This window comes from Selaginella moellendorffii, unplaced genomic scaffold, assembly GCF_000143415.4.
Source record: "Selaginella moellendorffii unplaced genomic scaffold, v1.0 SELMOscaffold_87, whole genome shotgun sequence".
Lineage (NCBI taxonomy): Eukaryota > Viridiplantae > Streptophyta > Lycopodiopsida > Selaginellales > Selaginellaceae > Selaginella > Selaginella moellendorffii.
Window position 1 is genome coordinate 18,644 of NW_003314348.1, and position 18,929 is coordinate 37,572.

At 49.6% G+C, this 18,929-nt stretch overlaps 7 protein-coding genes across 12 annotated transcripts; 4 read left to right on the forward strand and 3 right to left on the reverse strand.

Annotated features, from left to right (window-relative positions):
- Positions 1–3,848: 3,848 nt before the first annotated feature.
- LOC9636846 (pentatricopeptide repeat-containing protein At4g13650) lies at positions 3,849–5,747 on the forward strand. Its single transcript, XM_002988119.2, has one exon. The coding sequence runs from the start codon at positions 3,849–3,851 to the stop codon at positions 5,745–5,747; it is 1,899 nt and encodes a 632-aa protein (XP_002988165.2).
- Positions 5,699–7,069, reverse strand: LOC9662651 (eukaryotic translation initiation factor 3 subunit F). 2 transcript variants are annotated; one of them, XM_024662080.1, is made up of 7 exons: positions 6,790–7,069; positions 6,657–6,736; positions 6,374–6,603; positions 6,194–6,315; positions 6,021–6,134; positions 5,850–5,956; positions 5,699–5,797 (listed from the first exon to the last, which is right to left on the reverse strand). In XM_024662080.1, the coding sequence occupies exons 1-6, from the start codon at positions 7,006–7,008 to the stop codon at positions 5,867–5,869; spliced, it is 855 nt and encodes a 284-aa protein (XP_024517848.1). In that variant the 5' UTR covers positions 7,009–7,069; the 3' UTR covers positions 5,699–5,797; positions 5,850–5,866. The 2 variants fall into 2 exon arrangements, with proteins under 2 accessions (XP_024517848.1, XP_002988264.2); XM_002988218.2 differs by having other exon boundaries at positions 5,758–5,956.
- A 114-nt stretch (positions 7,070–7,183) lies between these two features.
- LOC9636311 lies at positions 7,184–8,700 on the forward strand. Of its 4 annotated transcripts, none has more exons than XM_024662082.1 (7): positions 7,184–7,386; positions 7,452–7,696; positions 7,751–7,839; positions 7,925–7,968; positions 8,050–8,220; positions 8,272–8,473; positions 8,531–8,700. In XM_024662082.1, exons 2-7 carry the CDS (start codon positions 7,486–7,488, stop codon positions 8,612–8,614), a joined length of 801 nt encoding a protein of 266 aa, XP_024517850.1. In that variant the 5' UTR covers positions 7,184–7,386; positions 7,452–7,485; the 3' UTR covers positions 8,615–8,700. The 4 variants fall into 4 exon arrangements, with proteins under 4 accessions (XP_024517850.1, XP_024517851.1, XP_024517852.1 ...); XM_024662083.1 differs by having other exon boundaries at positions 7,185–7,386; positions 7,452–7,593; positions 7,651–7,696; positions 8,050–8,473; XM_024662084.1 differs by having other exon boundaries at positions 7,185–7,386; positions 7,452–7,593; positions 7,660–7,696; positions 8,050–8,473.
- Positions 8,701–8,854: 154 nt separating this feature from the next.
- LOC9662652 (60S ribosomal protein L12) lies at positions 8,855–9,486 on the forward strand. The gene has a single exon (XM_002988121.2). It carries the CDS (start codon positions 8,902–8,904, stop codon positions 9,400–9,402), a length of 501 nt encoding a protein of 166 aa, XP_002988167.1. The 5' UTR covers positions 8,855–8,901; the 3' UTR covers positions 9,403–9,486.
- A 441-nt stretch (positions 9,487–9,927) lies between these two features.
- Positions 9,928–11,614, forward strand: LOC9662656 (protein trichome birefringence-like 12). The gene is made up of 4 exons (XM_002988122.2): positions 9,928–10,478; positions 10,732–10,872; positions 10,919–11,168; positions 11,215–11,614. The coding sequence occupies exons 1-4, from the start codon at positions 9,943–9,945 to the stop codon at positions 11,491–11,493; spliced, it is 1,206 nt and encodes a 401-aa protein (XP_002988168.1). The 5' UTR covers positions 9,928–9,942; the 3' UTR covers positions 11,494–11,614.
- LOC112341623 lies at positions 11,453–14,296 on the reverse strand. Its single transcript, XM_024662074.1, has 5 exons — positions 13,943–14,296; positions 13,617–13,720; positions 13,176–13,556; positions 11,653–13,118; positions 11,453–11,601 (listed from the first exon to the last, which is right to left on the reverse strand). The coding sequence occupies exons 2-5, from the start codon at positions 13,695–13,697 to the stop codon at positions 11,559–11,561; spliced, it is 1,971 nt and encodes a 656-aa protein (XP_024517842.1). The 5' UTR covers positions 13,698–13,720; positions 13,943–14,296; the 3' UTR covers positions 11,453–11,558.
- A 990-nt stretch (positions 14,297–15,286) lies between these two features.
- LOC9662657 lies at positions 15,287–18,848 on the reverse strand. 2 transcript variants are annotated; one of them, XM_024662071.1, is made up of 6 exons: positions 17,856–18,848; positions 17,666–17,783; positions 17,293–17,600; positions 17,134–17,232; positions 15,599–17,079; positions 15,287–15,562 (listed from the first exon to the last, which is right to left on the reverse strand). In XM_024662071.1, exons 1-6 carry the CDS (start codon positions 18,815–18,817, stop codon positions 15,459–15,461), a joined length of 3,072 nt encoding a protein of 1,023 aa, XP_024517839.1. In that variant the 5' UTR covers positions 18,818–18,848; the 3' UTR covers positions 15,287–15,458. The 2 variants fall into 2 exon arrangements, with proteins under 2 accessions (XP_024517839.1, XP_002988265.2); XM_002988219.2 differs by having other exon boundaries at positions 15,287–17,079.
- Between the last annotated feature and the right edge of the window lie 81 nt (positions 18,849–18,929).

The following is an 18,929-nucleotide window of genomic DNA, read 5'->3' on the forward strand; positions in this document are numbered from 1 at the left end:
TGGATTCATGAAGGATCGTTTGATGATCACTTGTTGAGCATAGCTCCATTGTGCTTAGCTTTTGGATTGATGCAGAAATGCTTTTCATTAACTTTGGTATTATGAAGTTTAGCTTATAGATGTGTTGAAGAAGATGTTTTGGGTTATAACATGATTTCTTCTTTAGCATTAAAGTTAGTTCATGCAAGACTTGTGGTCATTATTAAGCAAGACTTGGCTATAGGCTTCTTCGAGCTTTTGGTTCCTTGAGTTTTCATGCTTGTGGACCATTTGCTAAAAGTTGTTAAAAAAGGCATTTTGGCTCATTCGCTTCGATGTTGAAGTTAGCTCTTACATCTAACAATATTTGGTGATGATTGACTATCATCTAGGATAGTTGATTGTCCTTGTCAAAAAGATTTTGCTTGATTGTTGTTGATATAGAATAATTCACTGTTCTTTAAGATGGTGGATTCCTTTTTTGACGATGATTATGCATATCTTTTATTAATGGGATGATTGATAATCTTTCATGACAGTTAGTGGTTCTCCTTGGTGGCTTATGGTTTTTTGCAATACCACATATTCTATATGGTTTGCTCTGGATTGGTCTTTTGGGTTTGAAACATCAGTAGGATGTTGCTGACACTTGCTTAAGCAACTTGAGTTCCTTCGTATTGTTGACCAGGATCTATTCAGATTGGCTTGTGCAATGGTTGGCATGACTAAGTGTTTGTTTGCTTTACAACATTCATTTTGTTCTGTTAATTATTGCTCAAGTTAGTTCTCATAGATTAGGATGTTATTTCTTTCAGGTGATACATTTGTGAGCATTGTGCTTGTTAGTCAATGATACTTTGTGTTCTTTGAGTTGTGTTTTGTGAGTTGTTTGGCATGCTATCTGCCATTTTCGGTAGTTCTGTTTCATCATTGATTTTCCTTGATGATTTACTTGTTATTGAATTTTGTTGGATGGTGATTCCTATATTTACCAATTATGATGATTTTGGTGGTTCCTATAATCAATTATTAGTTTATCGGATGATAACTTACATGGAATACTTTTGTGTTCTAATCTAAGATATATTCACTAATAATTAAGACTCTAAGATATCATTGTCTATGACTTTGATATTGTCCATCTATTGATCTTTGAGTTTAGGCCAGTATAGGCAGACTGGCTTCGACACTTCGTGTGCATGTTGAAATCTCTAGTCATGGGGTAGCTACTGTCGACTAGTCACATCACCCGCCTCTCTGTCGATGTTCTTTATTCCGTTGAAAGGGCGTGACCGCGTAAACAACTCTAACTGCCTGTTCACAGTAGTCTATCTAAACCTTACCGACGGGTTTAGTTTCTTTGCTCAGGAGGGTTGGGGCCTCTAGCTTCTCTCTCTATGTCTTTGCAGGTAGGGGCGTATCACACTTTTGTAGCTGGGTGACACCCAGAGCAGCAAGGGTGGCTGACTCCGTTGGTCATTTCCTTGTCGGTGACGGCAGAAAGGTGTCTAAACTGGTAGCGCATCCACGTTAGACAAAGAGGTTACCCTAACTCATTTAAGTTGGTGCATTTCTCACATAGTGTGAGTACTATGAACTTTTTCTGGAGTTGTTTCCTTAGCAGTATTCTAGACTTGAGTATGCATTGACGAAGACGTCGATCTTCCCTAGGGGGGGAGAGTGTCACGAATGTGACTTCGGGTTTTAAAAGTTACCTATCGGCCAATCCTTACGGACACTCTTACCTTATTGCCACGATGGCAGGAGGTCGGTATTGCTAGTTCCCTTTATCGGCCCCTCTTGTTCAAGTGTTAGTAAACTGGACTTTGCATCTGTATTTGGTCCTACTTGGTCCTACTTGGTTTCAGCTACTCACTACACGAGCAATGGAGAGTTAGCCTTCCATCCACGGATTCCCAAATCCCTCCCAATCCCCCTCCCCGGGTTAGACTGGACTCAAGGTTCAGCTACACTCCCCGCAGGCACAAGCAGCCAAGCACACCAAGCCTCCAGGTTCCTAACACCCCTTGGTACAACAAGACTTGATCATGGGACCCTCTAAATCCCAAGCCTTAGGTGCAACACTTGCTTCAGGACATCAGGGTGAAACACCATGGCCTAACGGCCCAGTATGGGTACCTCTACCCCCCCACTTCCATCCCGAAGGGAAGGCCCAAGCCCCTGGGAAGGGCGAGGACCAATGAGCCACAAGGTACTCAAGTGGGGCACCACTCCACATGAGCCGGGAGCACCGTAGTCGGTTTCCCTTTCGGGAGTGGGTGCTGCTCTTGAGCACTTCCCTGGGTGGCCCCTCCGGCACCACCCAAGCCCATGCTCACTCCCACCCAAGGCCCCTCGGCCCCAGTCTCAACCTCAAGTCAGTTTGGAAGCACCACTGGAGAGTTCCTTCAAGACTGGTTCCTAGACCTCCCTATCCCTATTAGTATTTGGACTTAGTCTAGAATTCAATCTCGAATTCGATCTCGGACTCGACTTCGGACTCGGTCTCGGACTCGATCTCGGACCCGATCTTGGACTCGACTTCGGACTCGACCTCGGACTCGGTCTTGGACCCGATTTGGATCTCGGACTTTGTCTCAAACTCGGTCTCGAACTCGGTCTCAATCTCGGTCTCCGATTCGGTCTCGGCTCGATCCCGAACTCTATCTCGAACTCGGTCTCAGAGTCGGTCTTGGACTCGATCTTCGACTCGGTCCTATCCGATGAACTCTTTGTCATTTCAGTCATGCTTTCAGGGATCCTTTAGCCTACGACATCTCAGGGAGTCAGTTCCTTACAGTGAGGAAGAGGTTACATATCTGAGATTGTTACTTCGTTTAATAGACGATAGTCGATGTAGAAACAAATCGTCCCATCAGGCTTCGTAATAAAATGAAGGTCACATACCTAAGGATTTCGCAATAATGCAAAAGTGTAGCGCATTTTATTTCTCTCCCATTAAGCCAGCTGGAAAAGGGGCAATTGCTTAATGAGAGAGCCCTTAGTGGCTATTTTATCCCCATTTATCCCCTAAGGTTCCAAGGATTTATGGTGACAATATATCCAAATCTCATCCCATGATCACATGCGCTATTAAAAGCTAGATCTAAACAAAAAACAAAAGAAAAGAAATGATAAAAACTAGAAGAAAATAAAGATCTAGACAATGCAAAAGCTAGATTTAAACCAAAAATTGCAAATCCAAACACTCTTTAGGGACAATCAAAGTTGGCCCTCATCTCCACCAATGTGAATGTATGGAATATGGAAAGAGAATACAGGAAATGTATATATTAATTAGCCCAAAAACCCTAATTTATATACAAGAGCAAGTGTGAAACTAATTTGATGACTACCAAAATTTCACTATACTATTAGTATATAGTATTGTAGCTGTACATTTGGACCTCACATACACACACACACACAGATATATATATATATAAAAATTAAAAATTAATTTAACTAGTAACTGTCTTTTTACTAACTTAATTTTTATTTATGAACACCAATGTCAAGCTTCTGCTATATGGAAGAAATTGAAGTTCTTCTTAAACATCCTAGACATTCATGCTTATGTGGTTTTATTAACTTTGCCCTTGAAATACATACAAATCTTGCAAAGAGACCAAAGAGGTAAGTTCTTCCTTTTCTTGCATTTGGGTGCTTGAAAGTTATGTCAATACCAAAGAGGTCCCACTATTGCTTTTGGTGTTCAAGACTCGTCAGATGACAGTGGAAAACGCCCCACTAGTTAAAACAAAGATAATGCCATTATCAAAATTTCAAAGGGATAATTTGTGAAATTTCATCTAGCCACCATGAATGTAATTTTTTTTTATTCTTCTAATTTTTGTTCAATTTGCCATATGGGCACCGATCTAGCTCCTCAAATCAAGCTACTCCAGGAGTCTATCGACAGCTTGCACGGCAATGATGACGATTCGCGCATTGTAAGCTTGCTCAAGCAGTGTGGGGAGTCCAGGGCACTCGCACAGGGGAAGCGGCTGCACGACTATCTTCGCCAGGTTGGCAAGGACACTGAAACTTTTGTTGGAAATTGGATCATCCAGATGTATGGAAGGTGCGGTGTCATCCAGGATGCCGCACAGGCATTCGAGAATATCAAGAAAAGGAATCTTTTCTCGTGGAACATCATGCTCGGAGTATATGCCCAGTCGGGGCATATGCTGGAAGCAAAGATCCTATTTGACAAGATGCCTCAACATAACTTGGTCTCGTGGAATTCGATGATTACAGGTTACGCACAGGCTGGTTTGTCCGAAGATGTAGGGGTTTCCTATAGAAGCGTTCTTTTGGAGGGATTGAGACCCGATAGGATCAGCTTTGTAGGAGCTCTCCAGTCTTGCTCGTGCCCAATCGAGGGAAAACGCATCCACTCTCACACAATCCAATCGGGCCTTGAATCCGACATCGTCATCACCACAGCTATTGTTGTTATGTACGGAATGTGTCACAATGTTGACGCTGCGAGGCGTTGCTTTGAGATGATTGCCAATCCAGATACTGTGCTGTGTAATGCTCTCATAACGGCATATGCCAGAAATGAGCATCTGGAGGATGCGGAGCGATTGTTTGGCAGCCTCCGTACAAAGGACGTAGCTTCGTATACCGCAATGGTGACGGGATATGCCGAAAATGGGCATCTGGAAAAGGCTCGGGACGTTTTTGAGAAAACGCCTCAGAAGAATGTGGTGTCCTGGAATGCCATTTTGGGGGTATATTCCGAGGCTGGGCGCTGCCTTGAGGCACTGGCGCTATTCGAGAGGATGAAAAGCGATGGCATCTCTCCGAATAGAATCACTTGCATCAGAGTCTTGGACATTTGCGCAAGACTTGGAGCAATCAAGCAGGGACGAGAGATTGAATCCTTCGCAATCAAAGCAGGGTTTGCTTTCGACACCGTCTTAAGCAACGCTGTGGTGAACATGTACGGAAAGTGTAAAGATCTCGACAGCGCGGTGAAAGCGTATAAGAGAATGTCTGTCCTGAACTTGGTTTCGTGGAACTCGCTGCTCGCTGCATATGCCCAAAACGGGCATTGTAAGGAAGCGGTTCACCACTTCAAGCTCATGGACCTCGAAGGGATCCAGGCCAATGACATCACCTTTAGCACATTTTTCGATGCTTGCGGTGGCTCCAACGCAATCAAAGATGGGAGGATTGTGCACGAAGAACTGCTCGAAACACACTACTTGCATGAACTCCCCGTGGCGAACTCGTTGGTCTCCATGTACGGAAGCTGCGGTAGCGTCGAGGACGCAGAGAAAACCTTCTGGGACATGAGATCCAGGAACGTAATCTCGTGGACCGGAATGATAACCGCGTATGCCCAAAACGGGTATAACTCTAAAGCTCTGGAGATGCTCCACGCAATGAACCTCGAGGGGGTGAGTCCAAACGATATCACCTTCGTGAGCGTTCTCTCCGCTTGTAGCCATGGTGGCTTGTCCAAGCGCGGCCTGGGATACCTTGCTTCCATGCTCGCAGACTATGGACTCGCTCCAACGATCGATCATTATGTGTGTGCCATCGATGTCGTGGGCCGAAGTGGAGAAGCGGGAGAAGCTAGCACAATCGCGAAAGCTATGCCGTTTGAGCCAGATCCTGTGGCTTGGACGAGCATCCTAGCGGCTTGTTCCGTCCAGCAAGACGCGAGCCTGGGAGCAGTAGCAGCGGAGAAGTTTAGAGACTTGGATCCCAAAAACGATGCTTCGTATGTCATGGAGTCCAAGCTATGGTCTTAGCACGTCCAACTAGGAAGGAAAATATTGATTAGAACCAAACAAAACGATGGCTGAAATCCAAGGAGTTTTGTTAGCGCTGTCCGTTCATACTCTAAACTTTACCGCATGGCTATGGAGCTTCAAAAAACTTGGGCCGCGGTGTTGAGCTTCTCGGCGAGAGCGAGTTGTGTTCTTGTCAAGTTTGCAAGATAAACGACCAGTAGCAAGTCCTTGAAAGGAGAAAGGCAAGTGTCAGCGAATGCGAAGGGATTAAACTCTGGGAGAATCAAGTACCTGCATGCTATCGTTGAAGAGCTTGCTGAAGGTGTCTGGAGAGATCTTGGGCACCATGGAGAGAGTATCGGCCAGGTAGCGACCGACTGTGTTATCTGGTGGGATACGGCCCTCCTGAAAAGTTAATTTATCTCAGAGATTTCTTCCATTCCAAAGCTCAAAGTTATGCTTACCACGACATCATCCACATACTTGAAGACCGTGTCGATCATGTTTTGCAGCCTTTGCATCGAGGACTCCAATCCTTGGAGATCGTTTGGGAGCTTGTCAACGAGTGTTTTCTTCAGGATATCAACTATACCAAGCTTTGAGGTGTCAGTAAAAGGAAAACAAGACACGGAGAAGGAACTTACAGCCAACTCTCTCGGCCTCCAAGAGTCGCAGGTCGAGCTGGACCTCATGGAACTGTGCCGCAAGCGGACGCTCGCCGAGAGTTAACACCGTGGAAACATAAGCTTTGATGTTTGCGGCGTCATCGCTGAAAGTTGTGTCGACAGTGAGGTGAATGGGATTGGAGGTCTCTCTGGCGTAGAAATCCTGGATCAAGGCATCGCTTCCAGTTACTCCAGGGCTTGTTGAGTACCTTAAGAGAATCCATTTCTTACTTAAATCACAGAGAGAGTTTGAGCAACTTACCATCCGATGATAACTTCTTTGGGATTCACTCGCTGATGAAGCTCAAACATCGACCTATGATAATCGATGTCCACAGCCACCTGCATTGGAAACCCGATTTACACGAAATCCACTTCCAGGATCAAATACCGACCTGATCAGACGACTCGTTGTGCGGAACAGCATAAGAATTGCGAATATCGATCGTTCCATCGCTGGAAATCGACCCCAGCAGCGTCCCAATCACCCGATCTTGCTGATCGTTGCGGCGAATGTAGGAATCGCAGATGTTGAAGAGGACCGTCGGATGGAGCTTGGCAACGACCGCCGTCGGCCCGGAGGGCATGTGAAGCACCGTGCTCCCGATCGCCATCGCCCCGCCCTGCCGCAAGAAACCAAGAACCCTAGAAATCCCCTAGAACAAGGTCGGTCCGGCGTTCGATACCGCTTGGCAACAGCCCTACTTTTCCCGCCATACGGACCACTTTATTTTAAGTTTTTTCCACGTCGGCGTTTGCCTATACTCAAGATCAAAACTATTTGTTTCGCGCACTCCCCTGGTGATTCTTCCAATGCTACCTATGTGTGGCCCCAAGACTGCCGCTTGGCGCTTTGTGTTCTAGCGTTTCTAGGGCGGCAGGGCAAGGCGCAGCGGCGCTACGGCGCAAGCCAAATGCGCTGGGAATCGGCGGGTTGCGCTTGGATGTGATCGCTTGGCGTTGGATCGGCTGTCGATCGGCTCGCGCTTGAGGTATTTTGTACTTCCTTTCCATATTCCGGAACCCCATCTCTGAAATTATACTTCCTCCATCGCAGTTTTGATCCGAGAAGCATGGCGTAGGATCGATCTATGAGAGTCGGATTGGGTCAAACAGGAATCGACTTGCTGCGTAAAGCGATGAGGTGGCTCTTTGGTTGCTTCAGCAGTCGCAAAGAGAGACCAAATCGACAAAAGAAGGTGGATTGGTGGATTGGTACTGATTTTCTTTGTATTGTTTCACGGCGGTTCTTGCAGCGTGTGAAGCTTTTTGCGACTGCGTGTCAAGCTCTCCTACAGAAAGGTAGGAGACTATATGTTTTGTTTTTGCGATTTAAATGGTTTGTTCCATCGACAGCTTCAAGCCGGCCTGACAAGGCACAAGTACTTCCGGACTCTGGATTGGAAAATGACGAGAAAGGAATATCCCGACGGCGTGATCCAGAGGTAAGTTGATTCATCTCTTTTCTCAACTCCAGTTTATCTCAAAGGCTTCAGTTTTTTCACTCCATCTATTTTTCACTTGCAACAGCTGATCAAGGCACGCGATAAATTGCGAGCTCACGATGATCCTGAGTAAGTGCGACTGCTATGTTGACAACTTCACGTAACTCATCTGACGCTGGTTAAATGGATTTGGCATGATGGAACTTCAAGAGCCGGCTTACCACGTGAAGATCATAACAAGGAAGCGTTTCATAGCGCAGCTCACGAGGGCGACGGAGACCTTTCAGTACCGGCAGAGTCGAGCATTCATGGCAAGGACTCCCGTGACGATTATCTCAGCATCGACTCGGTTTTCCCGGCCTCTTTATTCTCGGACGAGAGGTTTGGCTCCTCGGAGGGCGATTTTTCTATTTGCAAACCCGCTCCTCGCAGCTTCAAAAAGACCGAGGTCTCAGAGGACTCCACCTCCCTCTCGAGCGAAACCAGGAGCACGCAAACGCAGATGAGCTTTGATGAGAAGCCGATCATGGGTCTGGTTGCGACCGACTGGCTCGAGCCGGACACTTCGGAAGTAAAGTCTTACAAGGCGTGGGATGGGAAAGGGATCCCAAACTCCCCCTCCAAATACAAGGAGGTGAGTGAGGACTTTCTCAGCAAAATCTAACGCGATGTGTGATGTATATCTTTGCAGGATCAGACGATAAACTTCCAAACGATGTCGTTTGAGGCACGGCTTGAGCGTGCACTGGCTGCTCAGAGCGTGATGGAACACTGAGTAAGCCTGGAATACATAATGTAAACTTAGAGCTAATGTTCCAGCTCTTGTTTTTTAATGGTGTTTATAACTAAAGATGAAAAAAAGGGGAAAAAAACTAACTAAAAACAGAAAGAAGGGTTAGGCCGTTTTTAAAAACGGAAGCGATACCCAAGAATATGCTCTGCGAAGCCCTAAAATTACTCACTTTGTATGCCACGTGGCAATTTATATACTAGTTTTGAGGTTTAGGGTTAGGTCTGTTGTTAGGGTTTAGGAGCTTTAGCGCAGCCGCCGCCGCCGCCGCCATGGCTCCCAAGCTCGATCCATCGCAGGTAGTGGAGGTGTTCGTCCGCGTCACGGGAGGCGAGGTAGGCGCTGCGTCGTCGCTGGCCCCAAAGATCGGCCCCCTGGGTCTCTCACCCAAGAAAGTAGGAGAGGACATCGCCAAGGAGACGGTCAAGGACTGGAAGGGGCTGCGCATTACCGTGAAGCTCATCGTCCAGAACAGGCAAGCCAAGGTGGAGGTTGTGCCCAGCGCCGCCGCGCTCGTGATCAAGGCGCTGAAAGAGCCGGAGAGAGATCGCAAGAAGGTGAAGAACATCAAGCACAGCGGCAATATCTCGCTCGAGGACGTGATCGACATCGCCAAGATCATGAAGCACAGGTCCATGGCCAAGGAGTTCAAGGGGACCGTGAAGGAGATCCTTGGGACGTGCGTCGCGGTGGGGTGTACCGTGGATGGGAAGAGCCCCAAGGACCTGCAAACGGAGATCGACGAGGGCGAGGTGGACATCGCCGAGGCTTGAGAGGGAAGGATTATATGCTACTTGTGTGGATGTTCTTTTTTGGTATGTTTGAATCAATGGAGGCGAACTTTAACCTTTGTTTCAGTGGTGTTCTTGCGATCAAGGATAGAAAGTAAACATTGGGGCTTTTGGAAGAAGATCATTGTATCGGAAGGATTGATGGGCAAAAACTTGTGAGAGATTGATCCTTTTATTCCTGCTTGAATAGCGCGTATGAAAACCATTGGACGAGTAGAGTTTCGAAGATGCTTTCAGCAGCTTTGCTTTTGTCCTTGTCATTGATGTTGCGAGACTTTCCATCGACCATTCTTTCGTCGCAAACCTTCTCGCTCGTTCGAATAGCTCGTTTTCGCAGCGAATCCATTACAATACCTATGCCAAACCTTCCCAAAGACCTACCTTATATAGGAAAGTGGAAAAGGTATTGTTCGTCGAATATCCTAAAATGGTCAGTGACTATTTGTAGAATATTCTTAAATTTTAGTGATTATTCGTGGAATCCTTGAAGTTTCCGGTAAACCCTAATCCACGAACGGGGTCATGGTCGCTACTCCTCCTTCCTCCTGGATCCTCCTCCCTCTCATCGCCATCGCCGCCACATTGTACGCGCTGCTCTTCTCGACCATCGCACCGCCGGCGCGTGGGATCCAGGAGCTCGCCGTGGACGCCAATGCGGCGCCTTCTTGCGATTACTCGGCGGGGACGTGGGTGTTGGATCCCTCACGGCAGCCTTCCTACTCGGAAGACTGCCCCTTCCACAGGAATGCGTGGAATTGCCAGAGGAGCCGGCGGCCGGGAATGGAGAGGATCTCGGCGTGGCGATGGATTCCCAGGCAATGCGAGCTCCCGGCTGTGGATCCCGCGGGATTCCTGGCCGCGATGAGAGGCCGGCGATTAGGGTTCGTGGGGGACTCGCTCAACGAGAATTTCCTCGTTTCTTTGCTCTGCGTGTTGCGCCGCGGCGATCCCACGGCGCGCAAGTGGAAGCGCAAGGGCGCGTGGAGGGGAGCGTTCTTTCCTTCTTTCAACGTCACCATTGGCTATCATAGAGCTGTCCTTCTAGCTCAATACCGCGAGTAAGCTCTCTCTCTCTCTCTCTCTCTCTCATAAGCTTAGGCACTTATGGAGAGCTCTCGTATAGAGAAGGCTCATCTCTCTCATAGATCATAGAGCATAGAAGATCATAGAGAGCTCATCTCTCATAGATCATAGAAAGAGCTCGCTTATAGAGTAAGCTCTCCCTCTTATAGGCAACTCGCTTTGCTTGTTTCCAATGTTGCCGTTTGTCATGCTTTTGTTTGTTCCTTTTCTTTCTTTTCTTGTAGGAAGGCTACAGCCAAGTGATCTTCCAGGGCCACTCAAGAACACCAAGCTAAAGAAGGCGTTTCGGGTGGACGTTGACGTGCCTGCTCCAGACTGGGCCAATGTTCTCAGCTTCTACGACGTGTTTATCTTCAACACGGGGCACTGGTGAGAATCTCTTGCAGCAGCAAAAAATTCTGATTTGATTGCCCAGGTGGAGCCGAGACAAGTTTCCAGATGACGAGCCTCTAGTTTTCTACAGGAGAGGCAAACCAATCCTGCCACCTTTGGGAATGAGAGAGGGCCTTTCGGCAGTGCTGCGTCATATGGTTCCACGCATCGAAGCCGCGCTGCCATCCACCGCTCTGGCGCTCTGGAGGCTCCAGTCCCCGCGGCATTTCGAAGGTGGCGAGTGGAATCAGAACGGGAGCTGTATGTCCGAGACGCTGTTGTCCGATCAAGAGGTGCATGCTTCCTTCCATTTCCTTCCATTCTAACAAGAGTTTGCAGCGGGAGAGATGGTTTAGCAGTGGAACAAACAGCGAAGCACGCGAGATCAACACGCTCATCCAAGAAGTTCTCCAAACGAGCCAAAAGTTTCGGGTGCTAAACATCACACCTCTGAGCGAATACCGACGAGACGCTCACCCCGCGATCTGGCTGGGACGAAAAGACGCGCACTTGACGTGGGGGCAGGACTGCTTGCACTGGTGCCTCCCGGGGCTCCCAGACACCTGGGTCGATATCCTTTGCGAAATCATCCTTGGATTCTTCCATTCCAGAGCTTAAGAAAAAAAAAATTAAAAAATACTTTGTAGCATTTTCTCTTGCGAGAAAATCTCTTTGCCTTGTCTCTAAACGTTCCTCTTCCTCCAGGAACTTCGGTAAAAGAACTGGCTATGAACAGAAAGAATATGGCGTCAATGTATGTACATGGAAGACTTCTACCTCCTGGTTCTGGAGCTTGACGCGAAGAGCTTCAACTTTTGGGACATGGGAGTGGCGCTCCGCTGCCTCTGCTTTCGTTTCCTCCGGGTCTCCCCCCACCTCACCAGCCAAGGCAGCGCCGCTCCACCGCCGCCAGGACTCGCCGCCGCCGCCGCCGCGCTCGAGGATCGCCGGGACGCCTTGCTGGGACTAGAGTAGTGATCCAGCGTCGACACTGGGCTCGTCATCCTCGAGTTGGAGGAGCCTTCCAAGCGTGAGATGTTGCAAAACTTTCCACTCCGCCGGCTAGCGTTGGTCGACGGATCCACCCGCGAGCCACCGCCAGCGCTGGTCGCGCCGTCGCTGGACCGCAGCAACCCGCTCATGATCTGCCAGTCCTCCGTGATCTCCTGCCTCGACAGCGACGTGATGCTCGGCAGCGTGTCGTTTCGAAAGTCCCGCTGCTTCTTGCTCGACCTCGTTGGCCTTCCCGTGCTGGTGGTGGAAGGTTTGGTGTTGTGTCCGCTTCTGGCCACCGGTTCCTGTTCCACTCGGCTCACTGGTACGTGCTCCGACTCGTCGATGGCTTTAAGTTGGAGTGTGGCGCATTCGAAGTGATCGATCTCCGGAGAGCTTTCTCCGCCGTCTTCTTCTACGTCCATTCCAACGCCGGCTTCAGCTGGTATGGCGTCCGCAAACCACGCAACGGAGTCCTTCAGCGAGGGACTGGATTCCTTCCGTTTGCAGGGTGTCTTGTCCAGCGTGAGGCTGAGTAGAATTGAAGCTGCAAGGCTTGCAACTTCATCTTCACTGATTTTCTCTTCGGCAGCTTTATCCTTCTCTGGCGGCCGAGCCTGACTGCCTGTGAGATTCCCGTTTCCACCCGAGGATGCGTTTGCCCAGTAGGAGTTTTGTTGTCCTTCAAAGACTGTGAACATGGTTTCTACTTTGCATGCCGCCTTCGTGCCTATCGTATCCCTGTAAGTATTTCCTCCAACTATGCCATTTGAATCCTTTTTCACACCAGGGATCGTCACGTAATAGTTCAAACCCATGGTGTTCTCGTACCCGTTCTTAAGCTGACCATTTCTATCTGCTTGTTGCTGTGAGCTATCTGCGTACCGTTTTGTAGCCAACGAAAACAAGCTACCAGATGAACCATTTACGAGCCCATCCCACGTTACTGGTAAATGAGAAGCAGCTAGCCCGTTAAAATATGCTGTTCCAGACACCTGCCATGGATGGGGAGTAGCATGCATGTTTTGTTGCATGCCGCCTGCTTGCTGATGCCCATACCATAAACCTGTTCGACCATCCTGCTCTCGGCTTGAGACTACTGCTGGCGTTGGAAAATCTGTGCTAGCGAACCGTCCAGAAGAATTTTTTGAATCTTCCCAACCATGAAGTGGAGCCTGTGCAAACCCATTTGGCATTTGGAGCTGAAAAAATCCGGAGGTGGCCGAAGCTTGGTTATTGTTTCCGATTCCCTGAAGCAATCGAAACTTATAAGCACATAAGTAGGCGTAGCAAAAGCTTAGATTTACCTCGAGAAGCCATTGTTGATGATTTTTCTGCAAGCACGTCGCCTGCCTTTCTTTTTGGCCGACGGAGAAACTTTGCACATGACTTTTCATGTCTGAATAGTCCAGCCTCGGTCGTTTCATCGAGCCGCAGTGCAAGAACAGCTCTAAATCGCAATTGACGTCTGTTGGACAAGGCTTTAGATCCAATTCCTGATCCACATTTTCGTCGGGAAGCTTTTCCAGGTCAAAGCCTTTCGGGAATCCTGTTTTGGTCGGCTCCTCTTTCAGAGGGAAAAACTGGTGATGCTGAGGAGGATTCCCATTTGGGCTGCTAAGATTTGTGGCACCCAGTTCGTCCATCATTGATTTCTGCACCTCGTACAGGTAATGAAGTGCTTGGACCTGAAAAGATTAAAAAAATTAGCGAAAACCAACGCGGAAAAAAAAAAAAAAAAATTTGACCTGTTCTCTGTAGATTTTCTCCTGCCTTAACATTGTCTCTCGGACGAGCATGCACTCGACGGAACTTAGATGACCCTCCATGTTCTATCTACTCGTGAATCATCCTGGAACAAGGAAGAGAACGCATCCTTTAGTCACATTGCAATGCTTCTCGAGCGAGAAAGAGAGAGAGAGATAGAGAGATTTTCGAACGCATTCAATGCCAGAATTTAGAGAATGCGACAGCTAATGCTAAGCCAGGCACCAGAAAAACAAAGAATCGTCTTCCACACCCCACATCCAGACACGCAAGAACACAAAACTCTCACACACGCACACACACACACCTGATAATTCCTTCCCCACGGCTCCCAAATTCTCCTCCCCGGCCCTAGCAATATCTCCCTAGACAGCTCAAGAACCTGGTCTTTCCACCGCGCCGCGCCGAAATATCCTTCGATCTGTGCCGACGCCGCGCGATAGAGCGCCTGGAGCGCGAGAATCGCAGAGGAGAGATCAGCCGCCGAGCGCTGGCCGCCGCGATTGAGCCGCGCCGCGAGCGTCGCGCGAGGAGGCGAGCTCCGCCATAGCCGCTAGGCTTTTGGCCTTCTTGCTTGAGAAGCAAAATACCTATACTTACACTCACACACACAAAAGAGTAGTAGTCTCGCCAGCATCCAACAGAATGAATGATTCTGACAAAGGGGCGCATCACAAGGGGATTAAACTAAGGCACTTTACGTGCTTTTTTAACCATGGGGCGAAACTTTTCTTCCCTCGCATTTTTCTATTCTAGGGATTTTACCTGCTACGCCAAGTACAAGGGAATATTACGCGGCGATGCCCCATGTATACTACACGTGCATGGAATCACTGACAGGTGATTGGCCGGCGTCACGAGTGACGGGTGGGGGTTTGGAACTGACGGCCTCGCGAGTTTTCCTCTGACGGGCCAGACGACCCTTGGAGAAAACCAACCTTCCCATGTTCGAATCTCACGAGGTTATTTTTCTTTGGTGGCTTTGACAAGGAATATAAGAGAAATATTCATGCTTCTGTCTTCTCTCATGAGCTTCGAAACTGGAAAAGAAGCTCGATAGAGATTGTGTGACTGACCAAACAAAAAACTCTATAGGCATAGCAGTAAACAAAACTTCATGATCTCGGCCATCTCGCGGCCACCTCGGACTCAGTTCATCATCGCGATAGCGATAGCTCGTCCATGGCCGCCTATCCTTTTTCCTCGTTTTCTCACCGTTTTAGCGAAAATGCTCTCGTCCTCGCGAAATGCCGCGTAGCGTGAGGATGCCGTCTAAAGACTTAGTCATCTCGGTCACCACGTCCACCACAGAAGCCACCACTGGGTCACTGTAACCACTCATCCACCCCGGAAGCTATACTGTCAAGTCCACCTCGAGGTCCAAACCGGCCACCTTGCCGTTAAAATCGTCGCCATTGTCGAATCTGCCACGGGCGGGCACCTCCTCGTCGACGGACCAGACCACCCCGAGGCTTATAATTAATCTAGATTTTCCCTGGATCAAGTCCTCAAGGATTCTCTGATAATTCCCTTGAATGGCTACTCATCCTTTCCACAATGCCACATTCCTCCCCGTGGCACGAACTTGTCGATTAATAAAGTATTAGATAACTAATTAATTAAAAAGTGAGGTTTAGACTTTTAAGCTAGATTTAATATAGGAGGAAACCTTCCCATGTTCGAATCCTGCTAGGTTCTGTTGTTTTTTCGTGCTTTGACAAGGAATATAAGAGAAATATTCATACTTCTCTTCTCTCATGTAGAGATCGTCAAACGAAAAACTCTATAGAAACTTACGCACCAACGCCATCGCCTTCTTCTCTTCAGTAGTCCTGGCCTCTAAAGCCGGATCCTCCTCTCCCCCGGAATCCACCGCGGCCGCCACCACGGAAGCCTCCTCCTCCTCCACGGCCGCCGCCAAAGTCATCTCGGTCCCGGAAGCCACCCCCACCCCGGAAGTCATCTCGGTCTCCAAAGCCGCCGCGGCCACCTCGGCCTCCACGAAAGCCACCACCACTCCGGAAGTCATCTCGGTCACCATATCCGCCTCGTCCGCCGCGCCCACCTCGGAAGTCATCACGGTCTCCAAAGCCACCACGTCCACCGCGGAAGCCACCGCCGTCACGGTCACCGTATCCACCTCTTCCACCTCGGAAGCCACCGTCGCGGTCGCCATAGCCACCTCGTCCGCCCCGGAAGTCATCCCGGTCACCGTAGCCCCCTCGTCCACCCCGGAAGTCATCTCGGTCGCCATATCCTCCACCACGGCCGCCGTATCCTCCACCTCGGCTTCCAAACCGGCCCCCGCCACGACCACGGCCTCCAAACCGGCCGCCACCTCCACCGTCGTCATCACTCTCGTCGCTAAAGTCGTCGCCATTGCCGTATCTGCCTCGGCCACCTCCTCCTCGTCCGCGGCCCCGACCACGACCGAAACGAGGCTCGTCATCCTCGCTCAGGAAATCGTCGCTGTCCAAGTCGGAAGCGTCGTCGCTGGCGTCAAACTTCTTATGGCCAAACCGGCTGCCTCTTCCTAATGCTCCGCGAGCTCCTCCTCGGCCGCCACGGCCTCCTCTCGAAAAACGGTCGTCTTCGCTCACGTCGTCGCTGTCGTCGTCGAGGTCGTCGTCAAGTCGCGAACGGAGTCCACCACGGCCTCTTCCTCTGGCTCCTCGACCACGACCACCACGGGAGCTTCCAAAGTCGTCGTCGTCATCACTGAGATCGTCCATGCTGTCGTCTTCACTGTCAAACCGGCCACCACCTCTGCCTCTTGCTCCTCGACCACCTCGGGTGGTGAAGCTACCACCACGTCCTCCACGAGCACCCCTGCGAGGCATGTCATCGTCGTCACTGTCGTCCAAACTGTCATCAAGGTCGTCTTCGCTGTCCTTGGCAAAACTCGCACGACCACCCCTTCCCCGTCCGCTAGTAAAACTCCGGCCTCGTCCCCCACCGTCGTCTTCTCTAAGTGAGGACGCCCTGGATGCAAATCCTGCTCCTCGCCCTCTACCTCTCATCTGGCCACCACCACGTTTGGAGGACGTAAAGTCGTCATCGTCGTCGGAGTCGTCGTTCCATGCATCATTTTTGCTCTGCTTCTTGCCTAAATTTTTCCTGGACCCTACGTCGAAGTCCTTGTCGTCGGAGTCCTCATCTAAGTCACTCTCGGACTCGGACGCCATTCTCCGGTTTTGAAGGGAAGTTGTTCGCTTAGGCGCAACTTTGAAGTCATCATCGGAGTCGCTGAGACCATCACTGTACTTGCCTTGCGCTTGTTTGGCTTTCCTCTCGAGGTGTGTGTGCTGCCGGGCAAAATCTTCTGGACTGCCCTCCCACTTCTCTTTGGTTCCTTTTATTGTGTGGAACACCTTGACTGTGTCAGGCCGCTCGGCTTTGCAGTCGTGGCATTCTTCATTTCTTGCAAAGTTCACGAACCGGCACCTGAGAACAAAGAAGACGACTCGTTTGAAGTTGGTATAAAAAGCATGAACTTACTCTGGACATTCCCAATCTCCGGGACGGAGATCTTGTGGCGGACGTGGTGTATGACACTCTCGGCAATGCCTATTCCTACAAAAATTGATGTAATCACACCTGTAGAAAGAGAGAGAAAAAAAAACATCAGAACCAGACGAGGAAATTATTCAATCTTACTCGACGCATTTCCAGTCTCCAGGTTTCATTTCATAGTTCTCGTTTTGTGGACGGCTAGTTTTCGGTTTTGCAATCACTTCCTGACGGTCACGAGGCAGTGTAGGATCCCGAGAGACGGCACCTAGACTGGTAAGCTGCCTCAAGATGTTCTTCACAGCAGTCTTGGTTTTTTCAGGGAAATCCGAACCCTCGGACGTACACACCACAAACTGGAAAAGATACTGTAGAGCATCACTGGTTGAAGCCGTCGAGTCTGGAGGCAAGTACGCACGACTGCAGTCGTCTTTCTTAGAGCAAGACTTGCAAACCTGGATTAAAGAAAAGGAAAACGACCAGTAAATCTGAAAAAAGGAGCCAGCTTTTGATTACTTACTTCTGCTTCCTCGACGTTACAAAATCCTCGCAACCTCTTTCCAGAGTTGACAGCCTTACGAAGTGTAGTCGGACAAGGATGACTGGCCAAAACTTTCAAGTCGCCCATTGGAAGCATTCTGCAAAGATTAAGAACAGAAGTCTGAGCTAAAAAGAATATTGGAAAGTAAAGGAAGGAAAAAAAAACTTACTTGAGGATGTCGTCCCTCTCGGTGCTGAAACGCTTGAAAGCCTCTGCGATGTTTGAGAAGCTTTCATAAGCCGCCTCACCCTTCACAAGCTCCTCGGCATTAAGCTTGAAGTAATTCTTCTGCTTGAGCAGCGCAACGAACTTCCTCCAGGCGTCCATCACCTCCCCACCAATGGACGAGTCCAGCGTTTGCCTGTGACCAACAACTCTCTGCTTCGATGCCAACACGTCTTCGATCTCACTGTCGCTCAAGTCGGACACCTCCTTCCCATTCTCGGCTCTAACATCAAAGTCCGAGTCCGACCCGGACTCCAGCTTCTTAAACTCCTTCTCGAGCTCCGAGTCGGACGCCACATCCTCCTCCACCTCCGACTCGGTAGAAGCCCCAAGAGCGTCCTCAATCTCAGAGTCATCGAGCTCCGAGAAATCGCTTTCATCGTCCGACTCCATAGCAGCAGCAGCGGCCTTTGCAGAGAGCTTGCCGCGCTGGCCAGCCGACGCCCCCCGGCCTGTGGAGCTATTGATCTTGTCCATCTCTCTCGCCATCTTCATATTCTCCAGCTTGAGCGACTTGGTCTTCTCCTCCTCGCCTTTGAGCGACTTGTTGAGCGCTTCTATCTCGCCGTCCTTCCCTTTGACGCGCTCCTTGAGCGACATCAACCCATCCTCGGCATCCTCCTCCTCGGTGGAGACCGCTGCTGATTTCCCAGGAGTGTAGCATCTTGTGGAAAGAATCCCAAGCGCCGTTGGGAGGAATCGCGACGCCCCAAACAATGCCGGCATTCCTGCCGTGCTGCTGCTGCTCCGTCCAAATGCCGGAGCTCCAGCTCGCGGCGCTCTAGTTTTGCGAAGAAGCATACCTTGCGTGGTGATTGCCCTACATTGCCACGAGCGGCTGCTGGCGGAGACGAGCGAGAGACGCGAGCAAAGGCCCGCCGGTGCCATTGCTCTGGAAACGTTCATAGCCGCGCCTTAAACCCTAAACCACCATGGATAAAACCCTAGACCTAAAGGGTTTAACCCAACCTCCTCCATCCAACGGCTATGGGGGTGTCGAGATTTTTCTTTAAAATTT